The 21,101-nt window shown below is 40.3% G+C and overlaps 1 protein-coding gene across 3 annotated transcripts in view; it reads left to right on the top strand.

The window, feature by feature from the left end:
- Cacnb2 (calcium voltage-gated channel auxiliary subunit beta 2) overlaps window positions 1–21,101 on the top strand; it is a 350,607-nt gene that overhangs the window by 314,657 nt on the left and 14,849 nt on the right. For all 3 annotated transcript variants that reach the window (XM_045134924.1, XM_004668405.2, XM_004668404.2), the window contains 6 exons: window positions 4,433–4,555; window positions 6,619–6,755; window positions 8,631–8,707; window positions 13,438–13,571; window positions 16,900–16,980; window positions 17,455–17,513. In XM_045134924.1, the coding sequence (XP_044990859.1) occupies window positions 4,433–4,555; window positions 6,619–6,755; window positions 8,631–8,707; window positions 13,438–13,571; window positions 16,900–16,980; window positions 17,455–17,513 (611 nt within the window). The remainder of the gene's footprint in view (window positions 1–4,432; window positions 4,556–6,618; window positions 6,756–8,630; window positions 8,708–13,437; window positions 13,572–16,899; window positions 16,981–17,454; window positions 17,514–21,101) is intronic.

Here is a 21,101-nt window from a genome sequence, read left to right as displayed (position 1 = left end):
TAAAATATTATGCTATACCAGAATAGTGACTTAAGATATAAAGTATGTTAACATATATTTGCTAAAAGAATTCTGGAGACGGCCTTCCAACAGTTCAGTTTCTCAAACCATCCAACAGAATACATAAATTTTATCTCATGATGATATGTGGTTATTTTCTGCTTTATTCAGTCTGACTTATTGCTCAGTCATCAGGGCAAATAACAAGCTGTTATATTTTCTTTATTATGCTGGTTTAACATTTCACTATTGGAAGAATTCTAAAACTACCTTTGATAGTTTATAATAAATCTAACAAGACTGAAATCTTATACAAAAAAAAATGTGTTGAAAAGTTTCTCCCTATATAAGGAATAAAGTTTAAACTTTTCCTTCTAAATTGGAAAGATTTTTGTTTGTCACTGAAAGAGCAAAATGAAACTGAGAAATTATAATGAGAGAATATATATGGAACTTAAACCACCAAACCTACCACCTAAGCAGATAGTGTGATCGGACGCCTGAGCGTGCGTGACAGCTTCTTCAGTTCCTATTTCCCCTATGAGACGCGGCGACTACACTTGTCTTGGAACAGTAAGGTATTGTCTACATTCTGCTCCATGAGCCGGCACTTCACGGCCACAGCACCCTGAGCTAAGAGCGCAGGAACAGCAGAGAGCAGGTTGGAGACATGGCCCAGTGGTCAAAGGCACTTACTTGCAAGCCTGTTGGCCCAGATCCAATTCCTCAGCACCCTTGTAAAGCTGTCCACAAAATGGTACATGCACCTGTACACCCGAAGACAACGGGAGGCAGAGGCTCCCAGACAGACTAACACACAGAGATGGGCAAAACTTAAACTGCAAGGGAGACCCTTCTCAGGTAAAGTGGAAGGAGAGGACAACTTCGGGGTTATTCTCAAACCTTGACATGCACATCCATATGTGCACACACATATGCAATCATTCACACTCTCTTAAAAACTGAAAAAGGAGCTGACAAGTTGGCTTAGTAGTTAAGGTGCTTGCCTGCAAAGCCTAAGGACCCAACTTCAATTCTCCAGGTGCCACATACGCCAGATGCACATGGTGGCGCATACGTCTGAAGTTCACTTGCAGTGGCCAGAGGCCCTGGCACATATGCTCGCTCTCACTCTATCTCTCTAATAAATAAAATAAATCTTTTTAAAAAACTGAAAAAGGGCTGGGCGTGGTGGCGCGTGCCTTTAATCCCAGCACTCGAGAGGCAGAGGTAGGAGAATCGCCATGAGTTCGAGGCCACCCTGAGACTACATAGTGAATTCCAGGTCAGCCTGGGCTAGAGTGAGACCCTACCTCGAAAAACCAAGAAAAAAAAAAAAAAACTGAAAAAGGAGCCAGGAATGGTGATGTACACCTTTAATGACAGTACTTGGGAGGCAGAGATAAGAGAATTTCCATGAGTTCAAGGCCACCCTGAGACTACATAGTGAATTTCAAGTTAGCCTGGACAAGAGTGAAACCCTACCCCAAAAAACCAAACCCAAAAACAAACAAACAAAAAAGCCTGAAAAAGTAGATTGAAGCTATGGCACTAGCATGAAAATAAAGTCCTTGGAATAGTGAAAATAGAGTTATCTTCAAAGTCTAGAGCAACTCTGGAGTCCACTGCCAATCAGTCTCTCCTACAGTCTCCACTGTTGTGTATTCCTAGGAGCCCTCCTGTAAAGCCAGTGTTTCTTGGCTCTGTTGATCTTATATCCCAGGAGAGAGAAAAGGAGAGGGAGAAAGAGTCACTGGTCTCAGAACATTCATACTACAAAAGTGGCTGGAGAGATGGCTCAGCAGTTAAGGTACATGCTTGCAAAGCCTTATGGCCAAGGTTGGATTCCCCAATACCCATGGAAAATCCAGATGAACAAAGTGGCACATGCATCTGGAGTTCATTTGCAAAGGCAAGAGGCCCTGGTGCACCCATTCTCTCTCTCTCCTCCCTTCCTCTCCCTCTCTCACTTCTTGCAAATAAATAATTTTTAAAACTCAGTTAGAATTCACTAATCTTCTTTGTAATATTTTATTTATTCATTTATTAGAGAGAAATAATGGGTGCGCCAGAGCTCTAACTACTACACACGGGTCCAGATGCATGTACCACCATGTGCATCTGGCTTATGTGGGTTCTGGGGAATCGAACCTGGGTCCTTAAGCTTTGCAGGCAAACACCTTAATAGCTAAGCCATCTCTCCAGCCTCAAAATTCACTGATCTTTTTAAATATTTTATTGTATAATTATATAATACATATTATATATCATACATGTATATATACTATCCATTATATATTATCAGCCTTTAACTGCTGAGTTCCACAAGAGTGAAACAGGAATGAACTGACTCCTGTCCCAAGGCCACAGTACTGGAACACTATGAAAACATGGCAGGTGTCCACATGAAAGGAAATTTCTCAGTGAGCACAAGATCACAAGCCCCACATGCTGAGACAAAAAAAAATTCCTGTGTGGCTCTCAACTACACTGAGGTTTGGCCAAACATCAATGCATCAACCTAAAGTAGGGTACAGCCAATAGAGAGTTGTTCCCTACAGTAAATGGATTCCTTAAATGTTCCCTTGAAATATCGAGTTGCTTGAAAAGGATGAAAGTGTCCCAGTATCTGAGTATTACTGAAGAAAGTCAGAAATAAAAATATAGAACACTATAAGCATGAAAATGGAACAGTTTTGAGCCAGGTGTGGTGGTGCATACCTTTAATCCCAGCACTGGGGAGGCAGAGGTAGGAGGATCACTGTGAGTTCTAGGCCACCTGAGACTACATAGTGAATTCCTGGTCAGTCTGGGCTAGAGTGAGACCATACCTCAAAAAAAAAAAGTTTGATATTCTAGTTTATGGAGTAAACTATTTTGAATATGACAGAGACTGAACTTGCATCACGAGACACATATTCAGCTGTGTTAACGTCTTTGGTGTGAGAGAGACATTGCAATTAAATGACTTGTGTTGGGTCTCACTAGACGAGAAGTACATATAAGGGTAATTACTTGCGTGTAGAAGACATATCACATGAAAAAATACATGAAAATACTAAATATTAGACCAAATCAAATACATAACAATTGTACTCTGGAGGTAAAAGATATACATATAAAAAGATTATAAGAAAAAAATAGAAATATAATCATGATATCAAAGATTCTCAGTGGTAGAACTGCTGATGACACACACACACACACACACAGACACACACACAGACACACACACACAGACACACACACAGACACATACACACACACACGCCACGCACGTCCTCACTCTATAAAGGGGCAGCACTCCCAGTATAATTAAACATTGTTGTGCACCAGCTGTGGTGGTGTGTTGTCTATATAATCCGAGCACTCAGGAGCCGAAGGAGGATCATGAATTCACGAGCTCAGCCTGGGATGCACAGCTAGACCCTTTCTTAACAAACATGAATTTTAACGGATTTTAATTTTAATGGAATAGGTTTTTGAACATATAAAGCCACTTCATATCTATTTGGTTTTTCTTTCACAACCTGAAAATTGTGGGTGGAGCAGAATAACCTCAGGTCTCTTCAGCTCAGACAATAATCAGGTAGTAGATTAACTGTGGACTATTAGGGAATGAAGATGGGTCTTCTCCATTTCTACCACCCCAGTCCTCCTGGGCAGGTCCAAACATAAACATCTCTGAGTAGAAAGAAGCTTCTTGGGACAAACCACTTCCCCATAGAGCGGAGCACAAATGCCAGTTAGAACAGTGGGGTCCTTTAACCACTTCTCAGCCTGCTACGGCTTTCATCTTGCACATAAATGTATTGCCAATAAAGGACAGATGCTTCTCCACAAGTGATCAGAAGCATCAAATACTGAAGGATAGTGAAACTAATGCTATATTTATGGCTGAGCAAACTCAAGGACAGATATTAGAATAAAATGTCAATGGTTTCATAATTCCCTGTAGCCATGAATAATGAAGTTGGAGGTAATACACCCTGGTTCTTTTTCACCTAAAATATTGTACCATTGGGAAACATATCATTAATGATTAATTAAAGTGGCTGTTTGAGGTATGGAGGAAATTTCCATATCTTTTTCACGAAAACCAAAGAACTGGACATTTTCTTCCTATTTGAGTGTTATGGCTACATATTGCTATGTTGTAAACATGTATTTCAGTCATCCATCTTCACTTAATTATTTTGTCCTTTCAAAGAGAACAAGGGTCTTTTTTCTAGTTCAGAAGTGGGTGGTATGTGGTGGAGAGCTGTCTCCTGCTCTGGGAATACTAACAAGCTGTTTTGTGATAAGGAACCAATGCAACAATCACAATTGCTCAGGGTGCCTTACTATTTCAGAGGAAGCAGGAAATGACACTGTTCTTTTTTTTTTTTTTTTTTAATTTCTCATTGTTTTTCTTCTCTTCTCTTCTCTTCAGACAAAACCCGTTGCATTTGCAGTTCGGACCAATGTCAGCTACAGTGCAGCCCATGAAGATGACGTCCCCGTGCCTGGCATGGCCATCTCCTTTGAGACGAAAGACTTTCTGCATGTTAAGGAAGTAAGGAAAATCATTTCAGTTTCTCTCAGGAGGGCCTTCCATCTCGTGACATCATTGCTTACTTTTCACTGCAGGGAAACAGCACTGGGTCTAGCTGCAGTGGGGCAACACACTCGCTGAATCAGTGCCTGTCAATGTTTCCTGATACAAGTGAACACTTCTGGAGGACAAAGGAGCCAGAGTCTTCAGGCACAACCTTAAGGTCCCCTTGGCCTCTCTGGCCTAGAATTGGGAACAGAGTAGATCCCTTCATTTATGCAGAACCTGTTCTTTTCCTCTTACTGTTTAACCTTTATTTTCCTGACGTCTGAAATTTAAACATCTGAAGAGTGTTTGATGGCTTTTCTTTCTATTCATTTAATTTATTAATTTATTTATAGAAAAATTGTAGCCCAGGCTGGCCTGAAATTCACTATGTAGCTCAGATGATCTCAAACTCACCATGATCCTCCTGCTTCTGCCTCTTGAGTGCTGGGATTATAAGTGTGAACCACCATGCCAGGCTCCTAGGGAGTTTTAATAACAGAATTCCTACTCTGTTCTCTTCTGACAACTTCTATACTCACACCTCTGGTGCCCCTTTTCCTTTTCCTCTTTAAAATGCAAATTTTCAGGCTAGAGAGATGGTTTAGTGGTTAAGGTGCTTGCCTACAAAGCCTAAGGACCCAGGTTTGATTCCCTACTACCATGTACGCCAGATGTGTGAGGTGGTGCATGCCCTGGAGTGTGCAGTGGCTAGAAGCCCTGGTGCACCTCTCTCTCTCTCTCTCTCTCTCTCTGTCATTGAAATAAATAAATTAAATTAAATATTTTTAAAAAGTGCAAAATTTTGCCAGGTGTGGTGGTGCATGCCTTTAATCCCAGCACTCGGGAGGCAAAGGTAGGAGGATTGCCAAGAGTTCGAGGCCACCCTGAGACTCCATAGTGAATTACAGGTCAGCCTGGGCTAGAGTGAGACCCTACCTTGGGGGGAAAAAAAAGTGCAAAATTTCTTCAGTAGGAAAGAAAAATAGTAGGAATTAAACCATTGAATCAAGAAAAGAGATATCTGGAAAATTCCTCCTCCCCCCACCCTTATGTAACAATGACACACTCTGTAGATAAGAAACCTTTCTTATATTTACTTTTAAATTTTGTTTGGCATCAACATGTGTTAAATGCCATATTAAGTGACAGAGATTCCCTCCCCCTCTCCATTATGGTATTCTGTGTGCACACAAGCTTTTCTTGGGCCTGGAAGGGACTTAAAATTGATATTCTTCCACCTGTGAGACAATGCATCATAGGGAACTTATGGAAACTGAACTCATGAACGTACTTTAAGGCTGTGAGTACATGGGGTAATGACTGCCCACAAAAAGAGACTTCTATTCCAGTAACTTGTAGGTAAAGATGTGAAATGCTGGCTAAATGAAAAAAAAATAAGTTTTCAGAAGTGATGGTATGTCTAGACTCCTGGTTTATAACCAGTGTTAGATTAATCCACGTGATAGCCAGTACTTAGAGGAGGCTCTTCTACGAGAGCAAGAAAAACAATAAGCACTCTTTTCTCGAGTGCCTAGGAGCAGGCTTAGTTGAGGACAATGAAATGAGATGGTACACATTCAAGATACTCTGCCTGCTAAAGAGAAAGGATCAACCTGAGCAGAAGAAAAGTCACCTGGAAACACTATTGCCTAATTACAAAACTGCACAAAGGTAAATTTTGTTCTGGCACAAAAATTTTCAGATATATTTCATGATTTATTCTATTAATATTTATAATTTATTTGATTGTCTGAGGGAAAGGGCTATATGCCACTTCCCAGTTCCTAGTGGTGTCTTGCTCTGACAGCATATGGCAAATTCAGCACAAGAAAACATGAATTGACCTGCTGAGTACATCCAATTTCCCGCTCATGAACAACATGCATGAACCTGAGGGTTTCTTGAGTTATGATATTTTAGGCTTATTTCATTGTACTTGTCATCTTTCTCTCCAGTGAAAATAGCTAATATGAAAGAAATAGATTCAGAAATTTGAACTTCTATGCACTGATTTTAATGTTTGATTTTCTGTTTAGAAATTTAATAATGACTGGTGGATAGGAAGATTGGTAAAAGAAGGCTGTGAAATTGGATTCATTCCAAGCCCGGTCAAAATAGAAAACATGAGGCTACAACATGAACAGAGAGCCAAGCAAGGAAAATTCTATTCCAGGTACGAGGAAAAGGTCAAGTGTCCATGTAAGAAGCTCAGGTTATACCATCATTCACACCCTGTGGGGTTTGCTGTATTCTATAAGCTTTATTATGCACTGAATAGGCATTGATATGGTTTATTGACACATCACAGCTGCTGCATATATAAAAAACTTCATCCCATTATCTAATTTTCATCCCATCTGAGAATCAAATTATGATCATTTATGAAAATAGCTAAGGTCACAAAATATTACATTCTGATCTTAGCACAAAAGAAACTCTGAAGTCCTAATCATTTACTGAAAATAGTCTTGGCATGGAATAGCTGTGGTGACTAACGCACTGTCCGTAGCTGCTCGGCATGGCTGGGAGACCCTTTAGAGATGGCGCTCAGACACCACTGGCAAATCGCAGTGCTTGTTGCCTATTAGTTTCATTTTCCCTTGAGAAGTTCAATTTTCAGTTCTACTCACTGTTACTATGCAAAAAGAAGGTATGAAGCCAGTTCAGATGGCCTTTGCAGAGAGCAGATAGGTGATTGATGTAACAGGCTGGGGCTGAATAAGCCTTCCTAGGAAGCTTTCCTAAGACACTCGTGAGAATATAGTGAATTTTACATGGCGCCATATGCAGACAAGTCCAAGGACCCAGCACCCTTCTTCCTGCCTGGAATAAAATTCAGTGGATCAGTGAAAGCAGAATTTATATCTTCATATCAGTACTTAGGCAAATATTGTCCTTTAATGCACAGTCCTGGTAAAAAGTTCTTGCAGGCAGAGCCTGCCCTCCATGGTAAAAAGCATCAGGCACCGCAGTCATCTTGCTCAAGTTCCAAGACAGCCTTTTAATAAGTTCCTTGCCATCTTTGTATGAAAAGACAATTTAGAATATTTTTGCATTCCTGAATATTGATAAACCATAAATGTTATTGTTTTATTAACACCAAAGCTTCAAAAGACAGAGCATACATTCCATGAAACATTAGAATTTGGTAGTTCAGAAGTTTTGAATAATCTTCAAAATGTTTTAAAATTAGCCACATTTAAACCTCCATGTTAATTATGCTTAGGATATGTTCCAGATTCTGTCTGCTGGTTAAAGCATAATGCAGTCTGTGTCCAGGTTTCCTCCTGTGTCTTAAGGGTTAGTGAGTATAGGCACTGCTGTTTTACTTTTACAGGCTGCCTGTGAAAACATGACTACCTTCAAGCTTACAATACTAAAGATAATCAAACTAAGCCAAAGGAGCTAGAACTAAGCTGGAGGGAAATATTCTGTTTGTTAGCCCTAAGGTCCTGGACATTGCCTCCAGCAGATCTGAAATAAAAAGAAAATGAGGGTTGGAGAGATTGCTCAGTGGTTAAGGCACTTGCCTGCAAAACCTAATGACCAGAGTTCAATTCCCCAGTACCCATGTAAAGCCAGATGCACAAAGTGGTGCATGCATCTGGAGTTTGACTGCAGTGTCTCGAGGCCCTGACACACCCATTTTTTTCTCACTCTCTCTCCTTCTGCTTGCAAATAAATAAAAAAAATATTTTTTAAAAAACACAAAGAAAACCTCTGCTGTTTTTCTGGCTGTAGAACTTGATGGCTGCAGAAATTATCCTAGCTCTCTTCCCTTCTCACAGAGACCTTTAAAATTAATCCTTGAGCCTGAAAACATATAGTATCATAAGATGCTTTCAAGTACTCCAGAAATGTCTACACATGTAGGAGGTTGTGGACTTAACTCAGTGGATCAGCGCTTGCCCAGCCAAAAACTGCATTACCAGAAATACACATACAAATCTCAGTAAAACATAATGGACTATACACATTGTTGAGAAGTATAAATATTTTAGGATCCGAAATAAGTGTCAGGTTTAATGTGAATTTTTCTTTACTTCAGTAAATCAGGAGGAAATTCATCGTCCAGTTTGGGTGACGTAGTACCTAGTTCCCGGAGATCTACGCCACCATCATCTGGTAAGTGGGCCCATGCCGAGCACTGCGCGCTGCACTTCAGGCTCCCACCAGGCGTCCTCATTCTGTGCATTGACATACGCTGGATCTCCAGTAACCTTTCAAGTGGTAAAATTAGCAGCAATAAAAATGTCCCTGTGAAATTAGGAAAATTATGGCAGTTATGACTTTGAAAAACAAAAAGGAGTGTCAATGGGTTTACTTTATGGTGCCAAAAGGGATTTGATAGTTTATGCATGACAATTGTCATGGGTGGTAAATATGCAAATGTTCAACAACTATCACAGCACAGTATAATGTCAGATGAAGGGAGAAGTGGGATTCAAACTATAGAAAGGAGAGGAATAGAGAATCAAGTAAAGGTGGAACGACTGGCCCGCCATGAGAGACAGCCAACCAGCTTTGGGGAAGATACAGATAATGTGCAGAAATTTAAGACAAAAAGAAAACATCATGTAAGGTAGGAGTAACTTCTGTTTTGTAACCCCAATTTAGTGGGCTTTTTTGCTAGATAAAATGAAGGATATCCTGTTAAATTTGAGTGTTAAATAAATACAAATATTTTTAATACATGTACATACTTTAAAATTTATGAGACAACACTAAATTTTATCTATAAATTTATATATCTATTTATATGTTATATTAACATGTATACTTATGTCTAAATTTATACATAAAGTTCACCCATAAATGTATAAATTTAACTATACATACATCTATATATCTATTTTATTTTAATTTTTTGCTAAACTTGGCAGCTCTACCATTATGTGCAAAAGTTGAAGTTCTGTATGACTAAGAGACTGTCTTGGAGTGAAAAACCTAATTAATGTCTGAGTTTGTTAACTGGGAATCATAGAAAGATCCCTCGGACTGGCTGCCAGAACATTAAGGCAAAGTGATTCTGTAGTGAGGTCTAGAAAGCTAGAAATGAAAAGATATCAAATTGTACATCCAAGGAGAAATTAAGGAACTGGCTGTAGTGTGACTACTGCATTTAAGAAACAGTATTCTCTATTACTAATCACCATAGCTACTTCCTGAATGTTGACAGCTTTTAACAACAAAACACTTAGCAAAAAGCAAAAAATCAGTTTTTTAAGTAAGTAAAATCTAGGTGCAAAAATTAATTGGTATAGGATATATATTGACAGCAGAAACTATGACATAACCTGAGGAATATTAAGCTTCTCGACATTAAATCAAATGTATGCCTGGGGTGAAAATCGATGCTTCTGCAGCTCTAAGAGGAAGCTTATGTCCTTCCTTGATCAGAATCCTCTGGATGCTCAAGGGAAAGGAGCCTACTGCTATTATGAAATGTATAAAGCTGCAGGGATTCCTCTAAAACCTTACATACATATTGTCAAGATTATCTCAAGATAATCATGAGACTCCTGAGACTGTCGGGAGGCTCTTAAAATGGAAAACTGTTAAATCACTTGTGATAGAGTCCTCTCTATGTACTAGTAAAAGTCTAGCTTAATGAAATAAAGATGACTTAAAAACTTTGCTAGAATTTTAAACGTGTGTGTGTGTGTGTGTGTGTGTGTGTTGGTTTTTCACAGTTGGGTTTCACTGTAGCCCAGGCTGACCCAGAATTCACTATGTAGTCTCAGGGTGGCCTCAAACTGACAGTGATCCTCCTACCTCTGCCTCCCGAGTGCTGGGATTAAAGGCGTGTGCCAGATATAAGGCTGTCATCACTTCCATGAATACCCAGAATAGAAAACACTGTGATTGACTGGCCTGGATATATTACCAAATGTAAAATGCACAGTAAAGACGTCTGAACTCTATGATGATTTTCATATTAATAGCTCAATAGAGCTAAAGGAAGGCTTCAGAAAAATCTAGAGAAAATTACTACAATTCACTCTCAAGAAAAACTGCCCCACCAATTAATTGTGAATTGTCCTGAAATTGTATTTTTTATCTTTGTTTCCTAAAGGCCCTATCCATAATTCCTCCACCTCATTGCTAAAATGAGGAATAATTTCTAATATATAACTGAGAAATGAGGTAGTGGCCAGTTGCACAACACATATCAAATGCTTACACGTGTGTGTATACTTCACCTTTGAATTTTGCTCAATTTGACCCAAGCTCTAAGACTAATGTAAAATTTATATTTCAACAATGTTCCCATGGTTCTCAACATAAATGAATAAACAAGCAAAGAAATATCAGTGAAGAATAAAATATTTGGAAATACTTTCCCCAATACTAATGTTTGACAGGGTATTTAAATACAACTATGAAATAAAAAGTGGGTACCATCTTGCAGTAAAAGAGAATCATTTGAGTTTTAAAAAAAGTATATAGAACCCCTCAAAGAGTTGTTTCTTAATATACTTCTAAAGTGGCCATGTTTTAGAATTCTCAGTGTTTTGAAATGGATCCAGATACTTTGAAACCTAAATTCACATAAAATCAAAAGTAGTGAGTTGGAAAGGGGTTCTGAGTGCCTGGTGTTGAAGTACAGGTGAGTTTCCGTTACACAGGTGGACAGCCAAACATCTTGGCGGTGCCTCTGTTACCTGTCTACACATTTCTACTTGTCTATGGATTTCCAGTCTTTCTTTTAAAATAAACTATCTGATGATCACCGAAGACTATTCAATGGACAAATCATACAATCTAATTCATAACTAGGGTCCTTGGGTTATGTCAAGTCTGGCCTCTGACTGGGTATCTATCCAAATTTCCAGAAAGGTCTTGGAGGGTGCTAGCATCTAAACACGGCTTTCATATGCTTCATGAGAGGTGAACAGGATAACATGTATGGGAACTTGCTGCCAGAAGAGAAACCCAAGACCTGTGAGGAGAGTGATCAAATGGTCTGGGATCCTCTCCTACATGTTTGTAAGGTCCAAAGAACATGTTTCCTTGTTAGAGTCGAGGAAAACTGTTCCTCCAGACATTGCCCCCCAGCAGGCTAATGTCATTCAAGGAACCCTATAAGGAAACTTTCCTATATGAGCAAAGAGCTATAGTGTTTTATAAATGTCCAAATTGGTTCAACCCCTGTGTTGTATGATGTGTCTCTGCTCACCAAGCTTTTAGTTCATTAGCATGCTATATGAGGCAAAAAGAAAGCCCTCCCCCCAAACATATAAAATCTATTTAGTCATCATTACTTTCCTTTGATAGAAAACCCTAATTCATTCATGATATAAGCCAGAGCTGATATATTAATACTGTGCAGACAAAGCCAGGTATTCACTCCATCACAGGTTCCTGAACTAACCAAAAGAAACAGAATTAAATATGAGATGCTAGTTTTTAAAAGCCTGAATAACTGCAAAACTGAAAAATAATGTGATGCCTGCCAGATGATCTTGGGTCCTTTGAAAAGGCTCAAAGAGGCTTCTTTAAGCACCAGGTTCAGTTTGTAGATGTCAGAAAATGGTCCTGCAAGACCAAACTGTTGTTCCTAATGGTAACTTGCTCCTTAAACTTGAGTGCAGTGTGGTTTTTGTTAGAGTTAACATGTTTAGTGTGATGTCTTCCTAGGGTAAGTAAATTCTCTTCTGCTTGACCTAATTTCAACAACCATAAAGTGATTTCCTATCAAGCTAAGTCTATGATATCTTTCTGAATCCTGACACTGGGGACATAACCCCAAAGGGGAAGTAGAAAGAACTGAACACCTGGGCCCGGGCCCAGCAGTGTCCTCACCTAAAGGGCAGCATCGTAGAGGCCTGAGTGAGACGCAGAGGCAGTAGAGCGAGCGTCTGTGTTCTGCCATGGCTGAGTGCTCACAAAGCATGTCTGTTACACTTCGAGTTCAGCTTTCAGATCTTAAGAGGTAATCTACTTTCCACTTGATTCTTTAAGTTATAAAATTCTATAGCAAACTCGTGGAAACATTTTTACATATTTGGTAATGAAGTCATGTATTGCTTTTTTACTACCCTTAGAGCTGTATTTTCAGTTTGAAAGTTTTTAGAGGTGAAATTATGTCAAGCACCCAGCCTATAACCTTAATTTTGCATGTGTGGAAACCAGAGGCACACTCCCTCAGGTCTTTGTGCCTCTTATATAGCATGCCCAGAGGCATTCTAAGTCAGCTGGAATCTTATTTGATTTAATGAGACTGATTCCATTAACCCAGTTTTCCCCAACTAGTGTTCATTCATGCTGTCTTGAAGTCCATGCTGAAGCCTCTCTGAACCACTTGCCTTGCATGTGACTTCTTTCTGTTGCCTAAACTGAGGATTTTCTACTCTTTCACTCAAATGCCTATTGGAATTTTAGTGAACTTTTCCCATGGTCCCTTATTTTCAATCAAACAAAATGAGAAATGTGTGGCCTGTTATATCAAATGTTTTACAGAATATTTGTCTTTTATAAAATCAAATAGGCTAAGATATTGCACTGAGTGAAGCCAGATGTGCAGAACCATACATTCATGCAGCTGACTTAGAGAATATCAACATGAGACAAGTTAAAATGTTTCTTTAAAACTATCCATCAGATATTTAGCATGAAGCAGATTTGCTCAAGCAAACAGACGCTATCAGAGTCATCTTTAGCTTTGTTAGATTTGGTTATGTCACGTTCTTAACATGCTGAACCTTTATAGATTTTGCTTTGTGTAATGTGTTAAGCACTCATGGTAGATCTTTTATAGTAGTTAGTCTGTTGACTTTCATTTTATTTTCTTTATAACCTGTTTTTCCTCTCCTGTCTACCTGATGATTTTTGAATTGTCTGTCTGTATATAGCTATAGACATAGATGCTACTGGCTTAGATGCAGAAGAAAATGATATTCCAGCAAACCACCGCTCCCCTAAACCCAGTGCAAACAGTGTAACGTCACCCCACTCCAAAGAGAAAAGAATGCCCTTCTTTAAGAAGGTAACATGACTTTCCCAGCTCCCACTGTCCACCGCTCAACCGCACTGCGTCACCTTTCTAGTCCTGTTGACTGTCTGCGTCCTTTGACAAGCCGGTAACATGCATGCTCTGTTACTCTCTGTTTCTTTTCCATGCTGCTGTAGCCAAGCAGAAGCAGAAAGCGGTAAGTTTACGTTGACACAAGCTGTGTTTTTCCTGCCACTGGCATCATTAGCATTAATTCCTTCCATTTTATTAAATACAGACATTTCTAAGAAAACCTACTAACAGCTGAGTCCATGCATTTCAAACCAACTAAAATCAGTTTGTGACCTGTTAAGACACCATCACAGTTCTGAGCCTTTTTGATGGAATAATATCTGCCAAGGGAATTTGTTTAAACATTCAAGGACGTCAACACCAACAGCTCCACATAATGCACCTCAACCGTGCATGCCTGTATTGTCTGTCTTTCTTTTTCCCAGAAAGTGAACTTATAATCAAGTATATTGCAACAGTTATTAGATTCTGATTTATGCTAGCCAAATACATAGCTTGTACTAAAGGAGATCATTCAAGTTGTAATTTAGTCAGTGTTAAACTTCTAATCCACTAGGTGCATACTCTGCAGATGAACAGGACACCTGGAAACTGCAGGCTTGTTCTGGCGGTTTACTGTGAGTTTTTCCTGTTGTCATATGTAAATACTTTCCCAATGTTCTGCCTTCTCCGTCAGTCAGATTTCAGCATCTCACCTAGTGGACAATAAGGCTGGTGGCCATACTCATAGCCTCTGCTATTGGCCAAACAAGATGCTATACCCTGACACTGTCCTGACTGAACTCCAGGGAATTTTGAGCTTTCATTATACCAGTCTGTTTCCTCTTAGCATGTCTTATAGCTTCCTAGCTCTAGTTTTAAAGGACCCACCCCCAATTTCCATTTTCCCCTTCTTTGACATAACACTTTTCCATAGCCACTGTGCTGTCTTTTAGATCCATGCTTCCCTAAGGCCACCAAGTCTAGCATAGCCATGGGTACGCTTTAGCTCAAACAAATGAAGTCAAATCCATTCTGCCCAGAATGTCTCTTTCCCTCTGCAATAACTGTTTTGTTTTGTGGAGGAACTCTTGGCTTATCAATAAGTTGTCAGATAATGATACATAACACTGATTTTTAGTAAATTTGAATTAACAAGCGAACTCAAGGCAAAGCTCAAACAACTGAGGTTTTGAGTTCCAACAGAAAACCCAAACTTCCTGCTCCTCCAGAGCAGCAGGCCATCTCTCCGGGTCCTCCTCTCATCCCAGCTGAAGCTCGCCCCCTGGTGGCTGACGGTATTCACGTCAGCAAGCCAACACTGCTCACACAGAGCAGAACAATATCAAACCATATTAGTCAAGACAGTGTTCTGAAGTTTGCTTACCCTTCAATTTCAAAACTTTTTAAATGTTTGCAAAATTTTTTCCACTGAATATTTCAAGCAGAACAGGCTAGAAAGGGTAGATTAAAATGTCATTATCAGGACACAAAGTACTAATATTCCATCAAATAAGGTAATTTCTGTTGTTACCCCTATTGACTGAGAAGCTGGCTGGCGACCAGCATGGGTAGCCCTTTGCTAATTGGCAGTCACAGATCAAAGGCACCAAAGACCTATCAAATACTGGGTCATTTGAGACTTAAAGACCTAAAATGAAAACTTGTGAAAGCTGTTACTAAAATGCATGCAACTGATATTCCTCATTAGAAGGGTGGGAAAGGAGATCTTCTACTGCAGTTGTAAAGCTGTGACTTCCAAACATTCCCGGCACAATACCAGGTGGTTTTAAAAACATAATGACTTAACAAACATGCTTATGATGCCTTCGGCACTGGTGTTCATTCTTCTACTTGACTGTGTGGTGAATGATGTAGCCTTCAGAAGAGCCGGCCTGAGCTCGTCCTGCGTGTGCTCAGTGCTTGTAGAGCGTGCTCACCGGGCCGGCCTGAGCTCGTCCTGCGTGTGCTCAGTGCTTGTAGAGCGTGCTCACCTGGCCGGCCTGAGCTCGTCCTGCGTGTGCTCAGTGCTTGTAGAGCGTGCTCACCGGGCCGGCCTGAGCTCATCTCTGTGTTCGGTGCTTTTAGAGTGCTGTTTGTCTGGCCTCTGGCTGTCACTGTGTTGTCTTGTTTCAGAATTCCATGCAAAAATGTATTTTGTCTTTATTGTATCATTAAAATTAGATAGAGTGCTTAAATGTGAAACAATAACTTGTGACGGCACAGTCACAATAAGATCTGTTTCCCTTCTGATCATACTGTCTACAGCTACTGGTTAAATGCTCGGATGGAAGTGTCTGAGCTTGATGTGCCTTTAAATAGCCCCCGTAAGCACCAGTAAAATGTTCTTGAGTGACAGTCACAGTCGCACATCAGTTTATCAAATCCTTAAAATAATTTAAAGGACATTTCTCTTTTGGTACATGTGATACTTAAAATAGATTTGTCAGATACTCCTTAATGCAGGGAGTCTTACCGAGCAAACAAGTTATAAGGGCAAATGATGTGCTTATCCCAGTATTAAAACCATAACTGCTGCTCTTTTGTATTAAAGAAAGGTTATTTCTGGATCATTTTAGTATTGTCTTTTATCAAAAGAACTAGTTTGAACACTAGAGGCCACTGAAGCATGGTTAAATGTATTATAAAACATTAATGTTCCCTCCACTACACATAAATCTTATGTTTTGTATTTAACTGCCAACATATAGAAACCAGAAAGCCAGAAGCATTAATCACGAAGTTCTGAGCAGTGATCATTACTGTTTACTAGAACAGGCATGCAAGCCAATTTATACTCTCATAACTTAAATGGAATTTTCATATGTTCGGTAATGAGAGTCATGTTGTTCAAAAATTAAATTTTATGCAGGTGACACACAAATACCTAAGCAGCACAGGTAACTGTTTTTTTCTCCATAATCACCAATGTCAGGTCAAGTCATTTCAACTCTACAGAAAACACAGACACACCTGAAAAGCAGTAACTTTCCGTTGAACCTAAAGCTCCTAGTCTACATGAGGTGTGTTTATATTTGGTATGCCAACTAGTTTTTATTCACACGCAGCACTTCCTGCTTCCAGGATGAACACATCTTGACAAGAGCAAGAAAACTATAGGCCATTCAGTATAGTTATAAACCCAGCAATCTTTCATTAGGTTTCTTTAGATAAGAAGCAATTAGAAAAAGTTAAACATTTGAAAAACTGGTGCCTTACAGAGCAGAGTTCAGAAAAGACTGCCTTATTATGCATAAAGCCTTTTGGGTGTCCTTCCTACGAGAAGTCTAAGTGTCCTCTCTCTCTGCAGACAGAGCACACTCCTCCATATGATGTGGTCCCGTCCATGCGGCCAGTGGTACTGGTGGGCCCTTCTCTAAAGGGCTATGAGGTGAGCAGCTGCCCTCCGTAGCACATCTGACTTTGGCAAGCTCAAGTGCTCGGTGACTCTGCCTCCCAGTCTGAAGTCTGGAATTTGAACTGGAGCTCATAGCAGTTGAACATGTTGTTTTCCAAGCTGGGGTATACATTGCTTAGTGTTTTTCTTACCTTGTGGTGGCTTTGCAGATTCCTGTAACCTACCATTTACCTAGTCTAGTAAACAATATCAAATGAAGAATGACTGAAAAGATTTGAAATGCAATTTACCATCACTAAGACATTGTAAGTTGGGAGAACATTTCTCTTTATACTTATCACTTCATTAGATTTCAGAAGCAGAAATGTGATAACTTCACATGCTATTATTTCCCAGTGAGAAACTCAGGTTTTCAAGGGTTATTGAGAATAGCATAATTACCATAATTACTAATAATTTTATAAAAATATTTTATCATATTTAATTTGCCATTTTTCTCAATTACAGGTCACAGATATGATGCAAAAAGCATTGTTTGATTTTTTAAAACACAGATTCGAAGGGCGGTGAGTATTTCAAAATACTGATTTATGCATTTTGTCTGGAACATGACCAAACCTTCTGGGACAGACATGTGGCCACAAGAGCAAAGTAGTTTCTGATGTCAGGAAATCAGTCACATTCCACTGGAGACAGCCTAATGTTTGTGTTGCACATCCTCAACCCAGTGCACTCTCGTCCCTGCACCCGTGTCCCTAAGCTCAGCATGACCCCACACTGGTGATGCATCTCACCCTCCATTCACCCTGCACTGGCTCCTTACTGCTGCCTAAATATAACTAACTAGTACGTCTTTCACTCATTTTCCCACCTTCTAAAAGACTTTTATACCATCTCCTCTCACCATAGATCTTTCCACCATTTCTTTTCATTGCATTTTCTCACAATGAACTTGTATTCCTGTCTATTATGAAAACAGAGGCAGCCAAGCATGATGGTGCATGCCTTTAACACCAACACTTGGGAGGCAGAGGAGAGGATCAAGTTCAAGGCCATCCAGGGGCTAGAGTGAGTTCTAGGTCAGGCTGGGTTAGAATGAGACCTTGAAAAAAATACAAAAATACAAAAACAAAAAAAGAAAGAAAGAAAAGAAAACAGGCAAACCAGGTATGCTGGCTCATGCCTGTCATACCAATACTAAGGAAACTGAGGCAAGAGGATTGCTTTGCAGTCAAGGCCATCCTGGGTTACATATCTAGACCATCTTGAACCAGGGGAGGGGAGAAATAGAGGTAAAACCGGAATGTGAGTCTATACATGAACTATCTCCCTACTTGGATGTTTCTCCAGAATATTCTGCATTTCTCCTTTATGTGGTGTTGCTAGCAGCTGCTCAGCTACCACACATTTCCTGGGCACCAGATCTCATTCACATCCTCATTCTGTTCAGACTTTCCACACAAGCTCTTACCAACTTTTCTTCTCTCTTCATCAGTATTTCCTTTCTAATGGAAATGTCATCAGCATGCAAAGATATAGTTGCTCTCACCTTTAACCGAATGTTCGTCCCCAGCTGTCTCATTTTGGGCCATTTCTTTATAAAAACCATGACTGAGCTGTATGTGCCATGCTGACTCTCTGCACTCACTCACATCTGCTCCAGTTACATGTCCACCAAGCCCTGACTTCCTTGTTAGTGCGCAGATGGCCAGACCCATGTCCAGTCAAGCTCCGTAGGCTGCAGTAGCCTCTGCTATACACACTCTCCTCTCCTATATTCTCCTGGAAATTATCCACATATGTCCTGTCTCCCTTCTCTAGTTTTCTAGTGTTCTTATATATAAACACTTATGTTGACTTATCTTGTTATCAATCTCCATCATCTAGGCAGTGAGGGCAAGGTTTGCTAGTGTGCTGTGATCTCAGTGCCTAGAGCAGTACTCAGTATGAGTCATGTCCTATAATCTCAGAATATTCTGGAAAGCAAGCATATTGTAAATCAGTAATCCTGGGACACATCACATGACTTTATTTTCTGGTACATGATGTTTAGATGTGAGGAAAAAAATTGCAAAGCTAGTGCAAAATCTATCTGGGCTACATGTTAAACTACTTGAAACATTTTTTTTTTTTTAATGCCAGACATGGTGGCACACACTTCTAAATCTAGCACTCAGGAGGTGGACAGAGGAAGATTACAAACTTGAGGCTAGTCTGGACTACATGGAGAGAGAACCTAACTCAGAACACCAAAAACAAAGCAAACCAGAGCAAGAGCCTATTGCTTATCCATTTACCAATTAAAACCAAATCTCCAGGCACAATATGGGCATTTGGTTAAAAACAAAACAAACAAACAAAAAAAAACCTTTGCTTTGTTTTGATAAACATTTTTTGATAAAAATTGTTTTGATTAAAAACTAACAGGGAGCCAGGCATGGTGGCGCACACATTTAATCCCAGCACTCGGGAGGCAGAGGTAGGAGGATTACCGTGAGTTCAAGGCCACCCTGAGACTCCATAGTGAATTCCAGGTCAGCCTGGGCTAGAGTGAGACCCTACCTCGAAAAACCAAAACACCAAAAAACAAAAACAAAACAAACAAACAAAAAAAAAAAACTAACAGGAGCAAGAACCACTTCTCAAAACTGAATTGTCCTTTAGAAACTTTGCCCTTAGAATTTTCAAGAACTGGGGGGACAGACAGACCCCCAAGTAATGAGTTCCAAAGGCATGACTTCAAAGCCGAACTAACGGCCAGGCCCATACAGCCTGCAAAGCGGAGCACATAGGAAGGTAAGCAGTGCCTTGCTTGAGCAGTACTGTGTCGCCACTGGGGCCCCAGGGTGGTCCCCACCCCAGGACAGTTGCCTCCTGGGGACTGCCAAGAGCTAAGGAGCCTCAGCTCTGCCTCCGTGCTGGAATCCCACTCTGTGCTGGAATCCCACTCTCGTGCAAAGCAAACACTCTCTGCATTTAGGTGCTCGCTTTCCCTTTGATTGGGACTCCTTCCCCCAGCATCGCTTCCTTTGGGTTTGAAAAATGTCACCTTAACTAAGAGGTCATTTCTGAGTAGCACATTCCCATTCCCACTTTTGCTGTAGTGCATCATTTCTTGCTGAAGTATGACACACTGGTATTTTGTATCTGTCGGCTTCTCTCCACTCTTTGCCTCTCCATAAGAACTTCAGTTCCATAGTAACACTGTCTTCCCTCACCCCAATATAAGGGTCTCACTACATTGCCTGTGTACACATACAACACCTGCTTTAAAATAGCAGCTTATGCTGGGTGTGGTGGCGCACGCCTTTAATCCCTGCACTCGGGAGGGAGGCAGAGGTAGGAGGATCACCATGAGTTCGAGGCCAGCCTGAGAGCACACAATGAATTCCAGGTCAGCCTGGACTAGAGTGAGGCCCTACCTCGAGAAACCAAAAAAAAAAATAATAATAATAATAAAATAGCAGCTTAAAAGCAAGTAATAAGCAGCCCATAGATATGCAGGGAAGGAATGCCTTAACCACTAAGCCATCTCTCCAGCCCAATTTCCTTATTTTTATTTATTTATTTATTTATTTATTTGAGAGAGACAGACACAGAGAGAAAGACAGGTAGAGGGAGAGAGAGAGAATGGGCGCGCCAGGGCTTCCAGCCTCTGCAAACGAACTCCAGACGCGTGCGCCCCCTTGTGCATCTGGCTAACGTGGGACCTGGGGAACCGAGCCTCGAACCGGGGTACTTAGGCTTCACAGGCAAGCGCTTAACTGCTAAGCCATCTCTCCAGCCCCCAATTTCCTTATTTTTTAAACGTAAGTTTGCCAGTTCCACAATCACATTTTGGTTTTCAACAATGAATATTTACTAGTGGCTACAATTTCTCAAACGCCTCCCCTATGAGAGCTTTCCCTGAGAGACCTGGCGGACAATGAGCTGTGAAGTAATGAGCTGCAAGTTCCATGCTCACAGGGAGCCCTTCCCGGATATTCTTGCTGATATATTACACAGGAAACTTCCAGTACGCATTATCTCTTTGTCTTTATTCTTCTGCAGTCTGTTTACCCAGAGAAGATGCTTCCTTTCTGACTAGAGGATAGAAGCAGAAGCCAGGTTCCCAAAATACTAAGTGAGGAAACATGAGAGCTCAACATTCAGAA

This window comes from Jaculus jaculus, chromosome 15 (assembly GCF_020740685.1).
Source record: "Jaculus jaculus isolate mJacJac1 chromosome 15, mJacJac1.mat.Y.cur, whole genome shotgun sequence".
In the NCBI taxonomy this organism is placed as follows: Eukaryota; Metazoa; Chordata; class Mammalia; order Rodentia; family Dipodidae; genus Jaculus; species Jaculus jaculus.
Note: the sequence above shows the minus strand (reverse complement) of the source record. Positions and strands in the feature narration are given on the sequence as shown.